This window comes from Chiloscyllium punctatum, chromosome 10 (assembly GCF_047496795.1).
Source record: "Chiloscyllium punctatum isolate Juve2018m chromosome 10, sChiPun1.3, whole genome shotgun sequence".
Classification (NCBI taxonomy): Eukaryota; Metazoa; Chordata; class Chondrichthyes; order Orectolobiformes; family Hemiscylliidae; genus Chiloscyllium; species Chiloscyllium punctatum.
Window position 1 is genome coordinate 82257855 of NC_092748.1, and position 20125 is coordinate 82277979.

A 20125-nucleotide genomic window follows, 5' to 3' on the forward strand; every position below is an offset into this window, starting at 1 on the left:
ATCAGGTCCCCTCTCCTCCTCTTTTTCTCCAATGAAAAAAGTCTGAGCTCAGTCAACATCTCTTCGTAAGATAAGCCCTCCATTCCAGGCAGCATCCTAGTAAACCACCTCTGAACCCCCTTGAAAGCATCCACATCTTTCCTATAATAGGGCGATTAGAACTGGACTCAGTATTCCAAGTGCGGTCTAACCAAAGTTTTATAGAGCTGTAACAAGATCTCACGTCTCTTAAATTCAGTCCCCCTGTTAATGAAAGCCAAAACACCATATGCTTTCTTAACAACCCTGTACCACTTGGGTGATAATTTTAAGGGATCTATGTACCTGCACACCAAGATCCCTCTGTTCCTCCACACTGCTAAGAATCCTATCCTTAATCCTGTACTCACCTTTCCAATTCGACCTTCCAAAATGCATCACCTCACATTTATCCAGGTTGAACTCCATCTGCAACCTCTCAGCCCACCTCTGCATCCTGTCAATGTCCTGCTGCAGCCTACAACAGCCCTCTGTGCTGTCAACAACACCTCCAAACTTTTGTGTCGTCTGCAAACTTGCTGACCCATCCTTTAATCCACTCATCCAAGTCATTAATAAAAATTACAAACAGTAGAGGCCCAAGGACAGAGCCCTGTGGAACACCACTCACCACTGACTTCCAGGCAGAATATTTTCCTTCTTCTACCACTCGCTGTCTTCTGTTGGCCAGCCAATTCTGTATCCAGACAGCCAAGTTCCCCTGTATCCCATTCCTCCTGACCTTCTGAATGAGCCTACCATGGGGAACCTTATCAAATGCCTTGCTGAAGTCCATATACACCACATCCACAGCTCGACCCTCATCAACCTGTCTAGTCACATCGTCCAAGAACTCTAAGGTTTGTGAGGCATGACCTTCCCCCTCACAAAGCTGTGTTGACTGCATTTAATCAAGCCTTGCTCTTTCAGATAGTCATAAATCCTATCCCTCAGAATCTTTTCTAACACCTTGCAGATGACCGCCCTGAGACTTACTGGTCTGTAATTGCTGGGATTTCCCTACTTCCATTGTTGAAGAGAGGAATTACATTTGCCTCTCTCCAGTCCTCAGGTATGACTCCAGTGGAGAGCGAGGATGCAAAGATCTTCGCAAGTGGCTAAGCAATGGCATTTCTCGTTTCCCAAAGCAACCGAGGACAAATCTGGTCCGGATCTGGCGACTGGTCAATCTTAATGTTTGACAAAATTTTCAGCACATCAGCTTCCTCTATCTCTATCCATTCTAGCATGCACACCTGCTCTTCAAAGGTTTCATTCGCTCCAAAGTTAGTTTCTTTCGAAAGACAGAAGCAAAAAAACTCATTTAGGGTTTCCCCTACCACCTCAAACTCCACACATACATTCCCTATGCTATCCCTGATCGGCCCTACTTTCTTTGACCATTCTCTTATTCTTCACATTAGTGTAAAATGCCTTTGCGTTCTGCCAAGTCTTTCTCGTGCCCCCTCCTGACTCTCCTCAGACCATTTTTGAGCTCCTTCCTTGCCTGCCTGTAATCCTCTAGAGCTGAGCTTGACCCTTGCTTCCTCCCACCTTATGTAAGCTACCTTCTTCCTTTTGACGAGAAGCTCCATCGCTCTCGTCATCCAAGGTTCCTTTATCTTACCCCTTCTTGCCTGTGTCAGAGGGACATATTTATTCATCACTTGCAACAACTGTTCCTTGAACAGTCTCCACATGTCTATAGTGCCTTCACCATGGAACAATTGCTCCCAATCCATGTTTCCTAACTCCTGTCTAATCACATCATAGTTTCCTCTTCCTCAATTAAATATCCTCCCATTTTGCCTAATCCTCTCCTCCATAGCTATGTAGAATGTGAGGCACTTGTGGTCACTATCATCAAAATGCTCTCCCACCACAAGATCTGATACCTGCCCTGGCTCGTTTCTGAGCACCAAGTCTAGAATGGCCTCTCCCCTTGTCGGCCTATCATCGTACTGAGTTAAGAAACCCTCCTGAACACCTTACAAAAACAGCTCCATTCAAATCTTCTGCTCGAAGGAGGTTCCAATCAATATTGGACAAGTTAAAGTCACCCATCACAACAGCTCTACTACGTCCACACTTTTCCAAAATCTACCGACCTTTGCTTCCATCTCCCTGCTGCTATTGGGGGGCCTGTAGTAAACCCCTAACAAGGTGACTGCTCCCTTGCTGTTCCTAATCTCCACCTATACTGACTCGGTAGGCAGATCTTCCTCGACAATGGAATATTCTGTAACTGTGATACCCTCTCTGATTAGTAGTGCTACACCCCCTCCTTTTTTTTTTCTCCCCCCCCATTCTTTTTAAATGCTCTAAACCCTGGAACATCCAGCAACCATTCCTGCCCCTGAGAAACCCATGTCTCTGTTATGGCCACAACATCATAGCACCAGGTACTGATCCATGCTCTAAGTTTATCACTTTTATTCCTGATACTCTTTGCGTTAAAACAAACACACTTTAACTGATCCCTTGGTTCCTTCCCACTAGCTGGTCTACATCTTGCTATTGCCTCATCTGCATCAACTCTCACCTCCGGTATACAGCTCAGGTTCCCACCCCCCTCCCATACTAGTTTAAACCCTCTCGAACTACTCCAGCAAACCTTCCACCCAGGACATTGGTCCCCTTCCAGTTCAGATGCAACCCGTCCTTCTTGTACAGGTCCCACCTTCCCCAGAAGGCATCCCAATTATCTACATATCTGAAGCCTTCCCTCCTACACCAGCTGTGCAGCCACGTGTTAAGCTGCGCCTGCTCCCTGTTCCTTGCCTCACTATCTCGTGGCATCGGTAGTAAACTAGAGAACACTACTCTGGTTGTCTTGCTTTGCAGCTTCCACCCTAACTCCCTGAAATCACTTTTTTATAACCTTGATCCTTTTCCTGGCTATATCATTATGTAACACAATTTTTGGCTGTTCGCCCTCCCCTTTTAGAACCTTATACACACCCGATCGGAGACGTCCTGGACCCTGATACGAGGGAGGCAACATACCTTCCGGGAATCCCGACCCTGACCACAAATTCTCCTATCAAGTCCCCTACCACGAGTACTTTTCTATTCTGCCCCCTTCTCTTCTTTGCCACAGTGTCAGACTCAGTGCCAGAGAACTGACTGCTATGGCTTTCCTCCAGAAGGTCATTTCAACCCCCCAGCAATATCCAAAACGGTATACTTTTTGCTGAGGGGAATGTCCACAGGGGATCTCTGCACTGTCTGTCTGTCCCCTTTCCTCCCCCTAACTGTAACCCATCTATCCTTGTCCTGAGCCTTAGGAGTGACCAACTCCCGGTAACTCCTCTCAATTACCCCCTCAGCCTCCCGAATGATCTATAGTTCCTCCAGCTCCAGTTCCCTAACACTTTTCAAGGAGCTGAACTTGGGTGCACTTCCCGTGGATGTAGCCAGCGGAGACGTGTGCCATGTCTCCCATCTGCCACATTCTGCAGGAGGAGCAAGCAACTGCCCTAGCATCCATACCCGACTTATCTGAACACCCACTCAGTACTAAAGTAGAAAGCTTAGTTCAAGTTGCTATAAAATTTATAACAAACTTATATTCAATAGAGGAAGTTTAGAATGAACCTTACCTTATTAACTAGGTTAGAGGAGGAGGGCAGGTGGAAGACACTACAGTTGTAGAGTCTCTGGTTTAGCCGTCTTGCTGATTTATATATGGTCACTGCTTTCCTTCCCGGCTGCCCCTCTATTCCTCGTCACTTCCTCCGCTGCTCCCGCTCCTTCTGTGAAAGGGAAAACATCGCTGTCTGCTCCTGGTAAGTAATTTTTAAAAACTGCCTTACCGTAGCTGCTGTCTTTTGGGTTCGTCTTACCTCTGTTGCTGCTTGCACTCAAAATGATCTGAGCATGGGTAGGAATAGATACCTTTGCTTAGATGGAGTGTTAGTGTGATCATTACTGAGGACATGAACAACAGTTGGAAGAGGGGTGAGTATTTCCAAGTCCAGGTAAATGTTGTTATGCTTGCTATTGCTCATTGGCATGCCAGATGACTTACTGGTGTAAAGCTGAAGGCTTTAGCAGGCTTTACATTTGGTATGAAATGCTCCAAATAAATACTACAAACATGGTTCAGGCCATCTAAATAAACTGTGGGGAATTCTGCAATATTTTGGAAAGGGTTAAACCGGCAATTAAACTGTTTAAACTGGCTGCACAAGATTGTGCATTTACCAGAGCATCTTCAGGTTGATGAGATGCATCATTGACTTAGGTTGTTATTTGCCCCACTTGATGTTGGAAGATTTAGGCCACTCTGATTGTCATTGTCGTTGGTGTTGGGGTGATGAGGAAGGAATTGTTCTTGAAGGGCTTTTCGATGTTGAAGTAAAACCGAGGCAACACATCATTGTGAAATTTCACAAATTTAGTTTTGAAAATTCATAGTTAATAAGAATATTGTAAGATATTTTTTATTTTGAATAACTAGATATTGTGCTCTCCATGAGTGGGCACAACACTTCTGATACAACTTTCTACCTGCCTGCATTTTGTAATGCATTTTAAAGATGGTAGCGAGTAAGCAGGATATTACCAGACTGGACACACATTGCTTAAATGTTCTAAAAGACTTCCTTTTAGCGGGTTCTGGTTTGCAATCAGTTAATTTGATTTTTAAATGGTTTGAATCACCTCCAGATTCCTGGTTCTGGAAACTGTGAATGGATTTTGATTTGAAGTTGAATGCCTAGTAACTCTGTAGGCTCAGTACTGTCTGCTGGGTAGCTGGAAGTGTAAAAACTGTCTCTGGCTGGAATCTGTTAGTTTCAATTGATCGTTCTTTTAGAAAGGTGGTGTAAATAGGAATTCCAGTCTGAACAGTAGTCCCAGACAGAGATCCCCATTCTGCTGGCTCTATTGCATGTTTGCAGTTTCACTCCAAGATTTTATCCCCTATTTTAGATATTGGAAAAGTCCAAGGTCTTGTCCTTGGTGATGGGGATTTTTGCTCGGTCCTACACTGCTGCACATAGTATTATTTACTACTTTTACCTTTTTTGTAATATTCATTAAAATCGCAACAGATCAGGCAGCATCCATGGTGAGACAGCAAGCTCTGAAGTCGTCATCTGGACTCGATGTTAGCTTGCTGTCTCTCCACGGGTGCTGCCTGACCCACTGTGACTTCCAACATTATTTCCAACAGGTTCCAGCATCTGCATTAATTTGCACCTCTAAAATTCCTTTGCTTAGTTTCTTTTTCTTGTTCTAGCTCTTACCTCAAATTTCATTCATGTGCCTTTATTGGCTTAATGTTTGGAAAGCTTTTGCTATTCCCAAATTGTCATTGTGTTCAATTCGTAAATAATTTGTGATTTATCATTTTAAGTTAATTTTTTTTCTTTTCTCTGCCTCCTTGGTTTTTCTTAAAACAAAATGACTAGCTAGATTTTGCCTTTTGATGTTTGAAAATAAAACCAAATGTTGAAAAAAAAACATTAGCTTGAAAATGATCTTGAGTTCTGTTTTTGAGTCCTTTTTGATCAATATTGTCACTCTTACCTGCTTTCCAGTATAGAATTGAATGTATTTTTCCTTAAATCTCAGGGGGAGAAAACAATCTCTGCATGCTGTAATGATAGTAAAATTTGAGGAGAACATGGCAACATGATTTGAAAATCATCCTCATTATCTTTTCAGCTTCTGGCTGCCATGAAGCATTTCTAATTATCTTTCGTTTCCAAGTTATAAAGATCACTATAGTTAGTAGAAATTTGATATAGTGTAACAAGATGTTTCAAATTACGACCCTTTTGTCACATTTTATGAATGTTGTCAGAATGTAAGAACTTTGTTTTATTTGTGAATGCCTGTCTATATTAAGTAGATTTGTTTATCCTTTGCTCTTGTGACATTTTATTACATTATGCTTTATCTTTTAATTGTTCTAGTACACAAAATATACTTGCATAATGTGAACCTGCTAATTACAGTTGCTATAGTAATTAATAAAATTGCAGATTCTGGGCTAACAGAACTATCGCTAATGGTCTTTAATGTTTTTAATTGCTCTAATAGCTACCATTTCTGGATTGGTGCCAGACTTTCCTACCTAAATGTATTTGGCAAAACCTTTGCAAAGATAATCTGGTATTCTTGTCGAAGTCAGTTGTGTTGCATTATGTTAGAATATCTTTTTCAGTAGATAAAGTGATTGTTAGGATTTTTAAACTTGCCCAGCATTTGAAAGAATCACTTCTTTCTTCTCTGCAGATCTAATCAATGGAGCCCAGGAACAGTGTGAATTGCCTCCTATGGATGGCTTCCCTCACTGTGAGAGTAAATTGAAGGTAAAACCAGACCTATGTTGAAAATTATTTCTGTTTATAATATGTTACTTTTTATTGTTGCAGATAACAATATCTTTGGTTTCCTTCCAATCACCACTTTGCTCCGACACCTAACATCTCTTTACTTACTGAGTGTTGTTTTAGTCAAACCTCCTGGCATGTGTGAACCCTGGAATGGTGCAATATAGCCAAGGTGTATCAGATTCTGTCCCTGTGTTAATAGACGTGTACTTGATAACAAATCACTAAGTGACTATCATCAACACTGTTCAAGACATCCCTCTTTCTCCAGTAACCCCCTCACCCCAAACTCGAATTATGGTAAGTAGTAGTTTTCCAAATTATCATCTTGTCTGACTAACAGCCAGGTTAGAAAAAGAAATCTGAACCTGAAACATACTTACTTCTTGGCACTTGAAGAAACAAACAGGAAAGATTTACAGAAGGGGTTGCCCATTCAGGATTGTACTTTTCAGTTGTGTGGAAATAATTTTTTGTCTTCATTCCCTTCTTTACCAAATGGATTAGCTTTTCTATATGACCTTTAAACTATATACTTTTGAATAGTTTTAAATATAACTAAAGTCTGAAAGAGTGTTTAAGTCAAAAAGCTGCAGATGTTTCTGAAGACCAAGACCAGTGCAGACACTTTTTGTTTTCTTCAATGAATCTCGTGTGAGCGCTCCTAGGCTGGTTTGCTGACACATAAATATATTTGACCGTCGCAACATCATGCCTCAGGTGGAGAAAATAAAGTTGCACAACCCTCTGAGGGGGGAATAAAATGGGTTCTCTTCTTGTCTATTCTGAAAAAGCAATATCTACTCTAGTGCCCCCTAATCTGGACTGACCCATGAAAGGAAATATCTTATCTTATGTCCACCTTGTCAAGACCATTCAAGATCTTGCATGTTTCAATCTAGTCAGCCTTCACTGTTAATCTTCAGTGGAAGTAAGACCATTTGGTCTAACTATCGTCCTAACACAACTCCATCATTCCAGTTATTGATCTAGTAAATCACCACTGATCCACATCCAATACATTTGCATCTTACTTAAACTGCTCACAATATTCAAGACGTGAGGTCATCAATATCATGTATAACGGAAGCATGATATCTTTTTTATGATCCATGCTACTTGTAATTAAAGGTGGTTGTTTCATTTAACCTGCCCAATTAAGTGCTATACCTGCACATTAGCACCTTGTGACTCATGCACCAGAACACCCAAATCCTTCTGCATCTGAATTTCTGAAGTAATTTTCAGTTCAAGTAATATCCTGCTTTTGTTGTCACTTTGTCAGGAAGAACAACATTATACACTCTGCCAGATTTGTGAGAAGATTTGTACCTCAGGTGCTTGTTGTCATGGTTCTGTTTGCCAAGCTGGAAATTTGTTGCAGACATTTCGTCCCCTGTCTAGGTGACATCCTCAGTGCTTGGGAGCCTCCTGTGAAGCGCTTCTGTGTTGTTTTCTCTGGCATTTATAGTGGTTTGTCTCTGCCGTTTTCCGGTTTTCAGTTCCAGCTGTCTGCTGCAGTGGCCGGTATATTGGGTCCAGGTCGATGTGATTATTGGTAGAATCTGTGGATGAGTGCCATGCCTCTAGGAATTCCCTGGCTGTTCTCTGTTTGGCTTGTCCTATAATAGTAGTGTTGTCCCAGGCGAACTCATGTTGCTTGTCATATGCATGTGTGGCTACTAAGGATAGCTGGTAGTGTTGTTTTGTGGCTAGTTGGTGTTCATGGATATGGATCATTAGCTGTCTTCCTGTTTGTCCTATGTAATATTTTGCACAGTCCTTGCATGGGATTTTGTACACTGCGTTGGTTTTGCTCATGCTGGGTATCGGGTCCTTTGTCCTGGTGAGTTGTTGTCTGAGAGTGGCTGTTGTTTTGTGTGCTGTTATGAGTCCTAGTGGTCGTAGTAGTCTGGCTGTCAGTTCAGAAATGTTCTTGATGTATGGTAATGTGGCTAGTCCTTTGGTTTGTGGCATGTCCTCGTTCCGTTGTCTTTCCCTTGTTGATGAAATTGCGGGGGCATCCGTTTTTGGCGAATATATTGTAGAGGTGTTCTTGTTCCTCTTCTTTTCTTTTTCCAGTTCAGGTGTGCTGCAGTGTGTTGTGGCCCCTTTTTTTTTTTGAGCAGTGTCTTGATGCAACTGTGTGTGTGTGTGTGTGTGTGTGTGTGTGTGTGTGTGTGTTGGGGTTGTTGCTTTCGTAATTCAAGACTTGGTCTGTGTGTGTGGCTTTTCTTTAGGACTACTTTTAAAGTGCACAAACCAGACATCCCATCGTATCGGTACCAGGGACACCTTCTCATAAACTGGCTAAAGAACTACAACAGAAACTGAAACACCTGATCAGATCCAGACACTCTATACAGTCAACAGAGGAATTCTTGGACATCAGAAATATACACACAGACAAGGAAGAAACTATGGTCTCATACGATGTAACGGCACTGGTCACCTTTATCGACAAAACCCTAGCCAGAGAAACAATAGCCAACCTGCTGGACATACAGAACAGACAACAAGACTGGGAACCTATCAACAAAGACAGCATACTCAAACTACTGGACCTGTGCCTCACAACACACTTCACATTCAACAACCAAATATATGAACAAATCAATGGCACACCCATGGGCTCACCCATCTCTGGACTCATTTCAGAAGCTGCATTGCAAAGATTAGAACAAACAGTCTTACCGCAAATTCAACCCAAACTCTGGGTCAGATAGGTGGATGACACCTTTGTAATCATTAAAAACACAGAAATAGAAAACACGTACAGGATCATCAACGCACACTCGCAGGAATCTGATTCACTAGAGAGGAAGAAAAGGACACCCAACTCCCATTCCAGACATGATGGTACAGAGAACACCGAACGGAGAATTCACCACAAAGATATACAGGAAAGCCACATACACAGACCAAATTCTGAACTATGAAAGCAACCACCCCAACACACAAAGAAGTTGCATCAAGACACTTTTCAAAAGGGCCACAACACACTGCAGCACACCAGAACTGCAAAAAGAGGAAGAAGAATACCTATACAATGTATTTGCCAAAAATTGATACCCCCACAATTTCATCAACAAGGGAAAGACAACGGAACGAGGACATGCCACAACCCAAAGGACTAGTCACGTTACCATACATCAAGAACATTTCTGAACTGACAGCCAGACTACTACGACCACTAGGACTCATAACAGCACACAAAACAACAGCCACTCTCAGACAACAACTCACCAGGACAAAGGACCCGATACCCAGCATGAGCAAAACCAACGCAGTGTACAAAATTCCATGCCAGGACTGCACAAAACACTACATAGGACAAACAGGAAGACAGCTAACGATCCATATCCATGAACACCAACTAGCCACAAAACGACACTACCAGCTATCCTTAGTAGCCACGCACGCAGATGAAAAGCAACATGAATTCGACTGGGACAACACTACTATTTATAGAGGTAAAAACAATGACTGCAGATGCTGGAAACCAGATTCTGGATTAGTGGTGCTAGAAGAGTACAGCAGTTCAGGCAGCATCCAAGGAGCTTCGAAATCGTCGTTTTGGACAAAAGCCCTTCATCAGGAATAAAGGCAGTGAGCCTGAAGCGTGGAGAGATAAGCTAGAGGAGGGTGGGGGTGGGGAGAAAGTAGCATGGAGTACAATGGGTAAGTGGGGGAGGGGATGAAGGTGATAGGTCAGGGAAGAGAGGGTGTAGTGGATAGGTGGAAAAGGAGATAGGACAAGTCATGGGGACAGTGCTGAGCTGGGAGTTTAGAACTAGGGTGAGGTGGGGGAAGGGGAAATGAGGAAGCTGTTGAAGTCCACATTGATGCCCTGGGGTTGAAGTGTTCCGAGGCGGAAGATGAGACGTTCTTCCTCCAGGCGTCTGGTGGTGAGGGAGCGGCGGTGAAGGAGGCCCAGGACCTCCATGTCCTCGGCAGAGTGGGAGGGGGAGTTGAAATGTTGGGCCACGGGGCAGTGTGGTTGATTGGTGCGGGTGTCCCGGAGATGTTCCCTAAAGCTCTCTGCTAGGAGGCGCCCAGTCTCCACAATGTAGAGGAGACCACATCGGGAGCAACGGATACAATAAATGATATTAGTGGCTGTGCAAGTAAAACTTTGGATGTGGAAGGCTCCTTTAGGGCCTTGGATAGAGGTGAGGGAGGAGGTGTGGGCACAGGTTTTACAGTTCCTGCGGTGGCTGGGGAAAGTGCCAGGATTGGAGGGTAGGTTGTTTGAGGGCGTGGACCTGACCAGGTAGTCACGGAGGGAACGGTCTTTGCGGAAAGGGGTTGGGAGGGAAATATATTCCTGGTGGTGGGGTCTGTTTGGAGGTGGTGGAAATGTTGGCGGATGATTTGATTTATGCAAAGGTTGGTAGGGTGGAAGGTGAGCACCAGGGATGTTCTGTCCTTATTACGGTTGGAGGGGTGGGGTCTGAGGGCGGAGGTGCGGGATGTAGACGAGATGCGTTCGAGGGCATCTTTAACCACGTGGGAAGGGAAATTGCGGTCTCTAAAGAAGGAGGCCATCTGGTGTGTTCTCTGGTGGAACTGGTCCTCCTGGGAGCAGATCCGGCGGAGGCGGAGGAATTGGGAATACGGGATGGCATTTTTGCAAGAGGTAGGGTGGGAAGAGATGTAATCCAGGTAGCTGTGGGAGTTGGTGGGTTTGTAAAAAAAAAGTCAGTGTCAAGTCAGTCGTCATTAATGGAGATGGAGAGGTCCAGGGAGGGGATAGAGGTGTCCGAGATGGTCCAGGTGAATTTAAGGTCAGGGTGGAATGTGTTGGTGAAGTTGATGAATTGCTCAACCACCTCGCGGGAGCACAAGGTGGCGCCAATGCAGTCATCAATGTAGCGGAAGAAGAGGTGGGGAGTGGTGCCGGTGTAATTACGGAAGATCAACTGCTCTACATAGACAACAGAGAGACAGGTATAGCTGGGGCCCATACGTGTGCCCATGGCTACCCCTTTGGTCTGGAGGAAGTGGGAGGATTCAAAGGAGGAATTGTTAAGGGTGAGGACCAGTTCGGCCAAACGAATGAGTGTGTCGGTGGAAGACAAGCCAAACAGAACAGGCAGGGAGTTCCTAGAGGCATAGCACTCATCCACAGATTCTATCAAGAAACACATCGACCTGGACCCAATATACCGGCCACTGCAGCGGACAGCTAGAACTGACAACCTGAAGCGGCAGAGACCAACCACTATAAATGCCAGAGGAAACAACACAGAAGCGCTTCACAGGAGGCTCCCAAGCACTGAGGATGTCACCTAGACAGGGGATAAACGTCTGCAACACAAATTTCCAGCTTGGCGAACAGAACCACAACTCTGCCAGATATTTTGCAAATGTATTCCACTTGTCCATATCTGTCTGCAACTTCTTTGACTCTTTTTCACAATGTACGTTTCCTGCTTGTATCATTGGCAAACCTGGCTCCCTTCATGTAGGTAATTCAAAAAATTATATATTAAAAAAAAAGAGGTCACAGTGCAGACTCCTGTGGGGCTTCACTGGTTATGTCCTGCCAATCAGACAAAGGTCTACTATTTCTGAAGAAGTCATTTAATTCCACAGATGCAAGACTTGAGTTTCTCCAGCATTTTCTATTATTTTTCAGATTTCCAGCATTCGCAATCATTTGCTTTCAATAAATAAATAGGCTAAAAAAGTCTAGATTTTCAGCCAACTTAATTTCTGTACGTGCTATTATTGTTAACCCGTATACCATGAGCTCCTTCTTTGCAAATACTTTTTTTAACGTGGCAGCATTTACCAGATGCCTGCTGGCAATCCAAATATGGTAGTGGCTCTTGTTCCATAATGCATGTTTTTTTTCCACGTGGAGCCACACAGTGGCTTAGTGGTTAGCACTGCTGCCTCACTGCACCAGGACCCAGGTTTGATTCCAGCCTCTGGTGATTGTGCAAACTCCACACACATTCTCCTGGTGTCTGCACAGGCTTCCTCCTGTGTGCTCCAGTTTACTCTCATTATCCAAAGATGTGCAGGATAGATGAATTGACCAAGCTAAATTGCCCATTGTGTTCAGGGATGTGTAGGTTAGGTGCATTAGTCCGGGTAGGTATAGGGTAGAGGGAGTGCGTCTGTGTGGGTTACTCTTTGTGGACTTGTTGAGCCAAAGGGCCTGTTTCCATACTGTATAGGGATTCTATAAAAACAATTCTATATTTTGGCCAACCATGATGATTTTTCTCTTGATTACCTTGAGTTTTGATTGTACCATGATGCACATCAATCTAACTGGCCTATTATTTCCTGTTTACTGCCTCCCTTCATTGAATAGAGGGTATATTTTAATACTTTGCAGTCCATCAAACCTTTTCCAAAAGCTAGAAATGTTTTGGAAAATTAATATCAATGCATCAGTTACCTTATTATCAACATCTTTGAAGACCCTAGGATGAATTTTGTCTGGCTCCAGTGACAAGTCACCCTGCAGTACCATCTGTTCATTTATTACTACTACTACTATTAAGATTGCAAGTTCCTGTGTGTCTCTTCCATCTGCTGATTTTGCAACTTCTGATGGAATTTTTATTTGTATCTTCCATATTTATAACAGAAGCAGCTTATTTATTCGTTCATTTTATCTATTTCTTTCTTATCTACTATTAACTGTCCATTCTTGTTCTTCAGAGAACTAACACTCACTTTGTTCTTTTCCTTTTTTGAACAGATGTGTAAACTCTTGCTCTGTTTTTGCATTTCTAGCTGGTTTCCCCTCCCATTCTAATTTTTTCCTCCTATTGAACCTTTTTTAGTTATTTTCAGCCATTCTTTATATTCTAATCAGTTATTTGACCTGTTGGTCGTCTTGGTACAATTGTATACTTATTATTTGTAGCATTCTCTAACTACTTTAGTTAGCTACAGATGGTAGGTCCTGTTTTTCGAATCTTTCTGCAGTAGGAATGTTACCTAAATATCTCTTTGCTCTACATCATTCGAGATAAAGTTAAATAAGTCAATTCACTTCTGGTCTCTCCACTTTCAGATTTATTTAGTTTTAAAATACTTATTTTAGACCCAGTCCTCTCCCTTTTTATGGAAAATTTAAATTGTCTTGGTCACTGCTGCCTTGGGTTGTCTTTGCTCCGAGGTAATTCATTAATCAGCACTGCAGCCTCTCAGCACCAGGGACTCCGGTTCAATTCCAGCTTTGGGTGACTGTCTTTGTGGCGTTTGGACATTCTCCCTGTGTATGCGTGGATTTCCTCCGGATGCTCTGGTTTCCTCCCACAGGTCAGGTGGATTGGCCATGCTAAATTAACCAGTGATGGTGGATTAACTAGAGGGAAATGGGTCTGGGTGGGTTACTCTTCAGAGTGGATTTGTTGGGCCAAAAGGTCTCTCTTCACACTGCAGGGAATCTAATCTTAAAAACCATGTTACACATTAAGCAAGACTAATATAAATTACTGTGGCCAATTTTTATAATATGCTGTTTTGAGAAACTGTCTCGAGCATTATCTGAATTCCTCATCCAGGTGACTACTGCCTTTCTGATTTTTACAATGTGTCGATTTGACTTTTTCATGATTATTCCATTCCTTATCACAAGAACCCAGTATTTCTTGTTGTATACTTTGTCGTGCATTGTGCCTTACAGTGCAGCAGCCTGCCATCCACTCTTATTAGTGATTTCTTTCCCATATGATTCATTATATCCATCCAAAGTGGTTCTTACGTAACTGTATTATCAAAATTTAGATTACATTCCCACTCCATATTATCTTTGCAAAGATTGTCTTGTTTAACCTCTTTGGATTGCATTTACCATGTTGTGGCCTAACCCAATTAACCAATTCTATTGTTTTCATGATGTCTGTTACTATCCAAGCCATTACTTATTACATTGTATCATACTAAAAACTTCAAAGTTATAATCTTCACACCCAAATTCGGTCTTTTGATGTGAAATTACTCACTAAGTGTATTTTCCTAACAAATCTGTTGTATTTGAATTTTGTAAGTTCACATTTATATTTACTGGACTACTGCAATAAAGTCCTGTAATAATTCATGAAAAAACTCAATCTTTTTCGATCCAAACTCTGGACTTGAAAGGTTTTAGCAATCAGCTAAACTCAATTTTTGTTGTTGTTTGTTTTGAAAGGTAATGCAAAAATGCTTCAAGACCTGAATCTGCTGCAGAGCATTCTAAAAGGGGAGGGTGAACAGCCAGTTGTCTTGGTGCATATAGGCACCAGTGATGTAAGTAGAAAGCGAGATGAGGCCCTGAAGAATTCAGGGAGCTAGGAGAGAAGTTAAAGGGGAGGACCTCAAAGATAGTGATCTCGGGATTACTACCAGTGCCATGTGCTAGCCAGAGTAGAAATGAAAAAATAGGCAGAATGAACACGTGGCTTGAGAGACGGTGTAGGAGGGAGGGGTTCAGATTTGTTGGACATTGGGACCGGTTCTGGGGAAGGTGGAACTATTACAAAAGGGACTGTCTACATCTGAACCAGACCGGAACCAATGTCCTTGGGTGAGTTTTTGCTACTGCTGTTGGAGAGGTTTTAAACTAATGTGGCAAGGAATGGGAACCAGAAAAGAAAACAAGTAGGCAGCCAGGTGGAGACTGTGTGTAAGAATTATGAAGATAACATTAACAAAAGGAAGAATAGGCAGAGAGCAGGTGAACACAAAAGAACTGGTGGCCTGAAATGCATCTACTTCAATGCAAGGAGTATAGTGTGTAAGGCAGATGAACTTAGGGCTTGGATTGGTGCTGGGAGTGTGACATTTATTGTCATCACAGAGACTTGGTTGAAGGAAGGGCATGATTGGCAACGAGTTGCATTGCTGGTCAGGGACGATATCACTGCTGTGCTAAAGGAGGACACCCAAGGTGGTCTTGGGTAGTGAGGCATTATGGGTGGAGCTGAGAAATAAGAAGGGTGCAGTTACATTGTTGGGGCTGTATTATAGACCTCCCAACAATGAGCGTGAGGTAGAAGAACAAATGGGTAAACAGATTATGAATAGATGTAGAGGCAATAGGGTAGTGGTGATGGGAGATTTTAACTTTCCCAACAGTGACTGGGATACACTTAGTGTCAGAGATCTGGATGGAGTAGAATTTGTGCGAAGCGTGCAGGAGAGTTTTCTCGAGCAGCATGTCAATAGTCTGACGAGGGAAGGGGCCATATTGGATCTGGTACTGGGGAACGAGCCAGGACAAGTGGTAGAAGTTGCGGTGGGGGATTTCTTTGGGAACTGTGAACACAATTCTGTAAGTTTTAGAATACTCGTAGATGAAGGAGAGAGTGGTCCTCTGGGAAGAGTACTAAACTGGGCCAAAGCAATTCTATCAAAATTAGGCAGGAGCTGGGAAATGTGGATTGGAGACAGCTATTTGAAGGGAAGTCCACATTTGAGATGTGTGTTATGGATGTAGATGTGGGTTTGCTTGCTGAGCTGGAAGGTTTGTTTTCAGACGTTTCGTCACCATACCAGGTAACAAAAGTGAGCCTCTGAATGAAGCACTGGTGACATGGCCTGCTTTCTCTTTTTTATATGATTCAGTTTCCTTGGGTTGGTGACACAATTTCCTGTGGTGATGTCATTTCCTGTTTTGTTCTCAAGAGGTGGTAAATGGGATCCAAGTCAATGTGTTTGTTGATGGAATTTAGGTTGGGATGTCATGCTTCTTGGAATTCTCGTGCATGTCTTTGCTTAGCTTGTCAGAGGATGGATGCGTTGTCCCAGTCAAAGTGGTGTCCTTCCTGCTTTGTATATAAGGCTACTAGTGAGAGTGGATCATGTCTTTTTGTGGCTAGTTGATATTCATGTATCCTGGTGGCTAGTTTTCTGACCAATTTTTAGTGTTTGTTATAGTTCTTGCAAGGTAATTTGTAAATTATTAGTTTTGTTTATTGTCTGTATTGGGTCTTTCATGCTCATTAGTTGCTATTTGTGTGTTGGTGGGTTTGTGGGCTACCATGACGCCAAAAGATCTGCGTAGTCTGGCAGTCCTTTGAGATTCCTTTTGCAGGGGAGAGTGGCTCTCCCCTATATGTGTTATGGTTAGAAGTAAAATGTTGGGGAAACAGTTCTAATAGCACCAATCTAAATTAGAATAGTACAAGAGAGTCCCTTCAACCCATCAAGTTATCAGCAACAAAACCTACTTTAAATCTGCACTAGTCCCAGTTACAGGAGAGAATGAGGTGACCCTTTTGCTGCTTCCAACTCCTCTGATCTTATCAGTTTAACGGGGGTGTTGAAACATTGTTCAGTTTCTCAGTCACTGTTACAAGGCAACAGCTTCTGGCGAATATTGTAAGAGAATAGCTCATATTTTTCAGTTTTTAATTACTTCCCTGCAAGGAGTGAAAATGAGAGAGATATTGTCTCTTAAAATCTGGAGACCTTCAGCCTCTATATTGTCCTACACAAGCTGTCCACCTGCCCAGAAATTGTTCAGAGTTGTTACGATGCTGATGAATCCTGACCAAAACACCTGAGCTCTAATTGAAAACCCAATCATCAATCTGAATTTGGCAGAGCTAGCTCTAAATACAGCTACTAAAGCACTGTTAAGTTCCAAAATTATCTTCTACTCTTCTCTCCGTCTCCTTCTCCTCCACCTCTCCTCTTTTTGCACCCCCCCCCCCCCCCCCCCCCCCCCCCCCCCAGCCACCTATTCTCCTTTGAAAGGTATAGTGACCCCTTACGTAATCCTTGTTTTAATGGAGTCCTATTCATCTTTGCTCCACAATCCACAGTAAAGAAAAATAAATGTGATCTATGTACAGTAATATCTAGTAGATTATTTATTCTATGTAGCAATTAAACTTGCATGTTTTATTTCTCAATTACAGTGGATGAAAACTATGTGGCGGTCAGATCCTTGCTATGCCAGCTATGGTGTGGATGGGTCCATTTGCTCATTTTTTATTTACCTCAGCGAGGTCAGTGGTGGTATGCTTAACTAAGTAAGATATGCTTTTTTTTTGTTCTCTGACAAAATTGGATAATAAATTGCACATGCAATTGTTTTGTAGATCTTTTGAGCTTGAGAAATAGGGTAAAACATCAACTTTAATTTAAAGAAACCACTAATAACAAAAATAAGAAATATTTGTAAATGTTGAAATTACAAGTTCTGTGCAAAACAGAGACAAAGTATAAAATATAAAAGACAATATGTGCAGAAGTAGGCCATTCTGCCCTTCGAGCCTGCACCACCATTCAATGTGATCATGGCTGATCATCCTTAATCGGTATCCTGTTCCTGCCTTATCTCCATAACCCTTGATTCCAATATCCTTGAGAGCTCTATCCAACTCTTTCTTAAATGAATCCAGAAACTGGGCCTCCACTGCCCTCTGGGGAAGAGCATTCCACACAGCCAGCACACTTTGGGTGAAGAAGTTTCTCCTCCTTTCTGTCCTAAATGGTCTACCCCATATTTTTAAGCTGTGTCCTCTGGTTCGGCACTCAACCATCAGCAGAAACATGTTTCCTGCCTCCAGAGTGTCCAATCCTTTAATAATCTTATATGTCTCAATCAGATCCCCCCTCAGTCTTCTAAACTCAAGGGTATACAAGCCCAGTCGCTCCAGTCTTTCAGTGTAAGGTAATCCCGCCATTCCAGGGATTGACCTCATGAACCTATGCTGCACTCCCTGAATAGTCAGAATACACACTTAATATTGACTCATTAACATATTAAATTGTCCATTTGTTAGGCACTTTTGTATTACACATTTTTAAAAACTGAATCTTTATTTGGTTTACTGAGATGTTGAATGAAGCAATATGTTTGCTCATACTTGAGATGTCTGGATATATATTTAAAAGAATTATTACCATTTCTACATGTAGCTGTCTCATCCTTTAAGAATAGTTTTCAGAATAGTTCGGTTTTTTTCTTTTTCGTTAGATCTGTTCATCCAGTTTTCAATGTATTTTTCTCCTTGAGGATAGGTTGAAAATTGGTGTCCCCCTCTACCATGGAGAGCAAAGAGTCCTCGGGAAGAAACCGACCAACAGAATTTGGTTCGTATTGATTACGTAACCAATTATACTGTATAATCCTGATGCTCACACTAACCGCTACAGAGAATTCAAATTGCATAATTAAACTGGTGCCAGTTGTGGAATGTATGGGAAAGGTACAAGATTAATCTGTGATGCCACATGAAGGGTAGTGAGTGTTTAGAAATCTGGTAGGGGCAAATAACGTGACAATGTTATAGCAGTAATAGTAATCATCACTGGAATTCAACTAAGTGTCATCTGAGAATATCTACCATGTGGGTTGAGCTTAGGTGCTGTTAGACATTTTTAGATTAAGCTGTCTGTAATTGGGACTCCATTGGAATTGAATATCACAAAAATTGAAAATTAATACCTAAAAATTGTAGACCCAATGCATATACAAAATCATTTTTAAAGAAATAAGTGAGAATGTCACAGCTCTGGTTTTTTTTTCTCATACAGTTCTGTACTTAAGGGATTTTTGAAACCAAAAAGATAGTAAGGTGGTGAGACCAATAATATACATAATGATTTAAGGCCTTATGTTTCAATTACATTGCTAGTTTTGGGTTGAAACTTTAAATGCTCTTCAGCATTCTCTATACTGGCACAGCCTCAATTAAATGTTGATGTAACCTGGGTATTGAAAAGGTACCTGTTTCTTTAGATGCATTCTTAAATAGTGCATTAATGAACTGTTTTATTTTGGTTCACCTAATCATTTTGATTGGACTTCTGAAACAGCACAAGAATACATTTAAATTGTTATTGCACAATAAAACCGAAAATCAGAGTAAATTGCGTTAATCCGTAAATTCAGAGATGCTGAATACATATTGCCAATGCTATTTTGAAATTCTTTAATTGTAAATTAAATATTAATAAGACAAAATTCCATATTAAGTGCAACAGGGTAGTTCCTGTAGCCCACCAACTCCCTTCCAAAATTCATCAATGAGGATACGTTACAGGCACATCCAAGTTGCAACGCACAAACAGATTAATTTCTCTAACCATGTCAGCTGCTGTCTTCCATCACAGCAAATAGTTTTCTGAAATTGTTTGCCTTCTACACTTCGTTTGGTTATGAGAATTTGTGGAAGTTCATCAAGTCACTTTGGCAGTTTAAATTCTTTTTCATCTGTGCTTATTTGTACAGCTGAATCTCAATGTTTTCTTTACTGTATGCCACTATGGCATGCCTCTGTTTCAGATTTCTTCAGGGAATGAGGTGCAGACTGGCTAAAAAGATGCATGCTGGATTCTCCTTTTTTTTTAGGGCTCTTTACCATTTCTGAGTTTAATGGTGTTTTTTCATATCTGTACCTCTCTGAAGACATCCATTTGCTCAGAGCAGAAGACGTCTGAAGGATATCGTACATTTTATGTCCACTGCTGCAGCAAGATTTCTACATCCATTCCAAGATGAGGATGTGTTTATTAGTAGCTGTGAAGATTACAGCTCCCTTGTTTCTTTTTGTCTTCTAAATGACAGAGCCATTTAAGTAAGGCCATAGTATCTCTCTTTGGCACATCTGCTCGCATTCCTTAATGCGCACACACTGTTTAACAGAGCCACTGGTTTTTCATTTTTTGACGAAACCACACTGAACAGCACAATATGGAACAAGTTAGGTATCTGTCTCTTCACAGATCAGTCAATTTGACTCTGAAAAATAATTCCTGATGAGTTTAGCCTTGTTCCTTGCTAGTCATAATCAAGAATT

General features: G+C 41.9%; 1 protein-coding gene across 7 annotated transcripts in view; it reads left to right on the forward strand.

Moving 5' to 3' along the window:
- mgat5 (alpha-1,6-mannosylglycoprotein 6-beta-N-acetylglucosaminyltransferase) overlaps positions 1 to 20125 on the forward strand; it is a 168733-nt gene that overhangs the window by 54285 nt on the left and 94323 nt on the right. For all 7 annotated transcript variants that reach the window (XM_072579655.1, XM_072579653.1, XM_072579658.1 and 4 more), the window contains 3 exons: positions 6265 to 6341; positions 17237 to 17326; positions 18345 to 18416. In XM_072579655.1, the coding sequence (XP_072435756.1) occupies positions 6265 to 6341; positions 17237 to 17326; positions 18345 to 18416 (239 nt within the window). The remainder of the gene's footprint in view (positions 1 to 6264; positions 6342 to 17236; positions 17327 to 18344; positions 18417 to 20125) is intronic.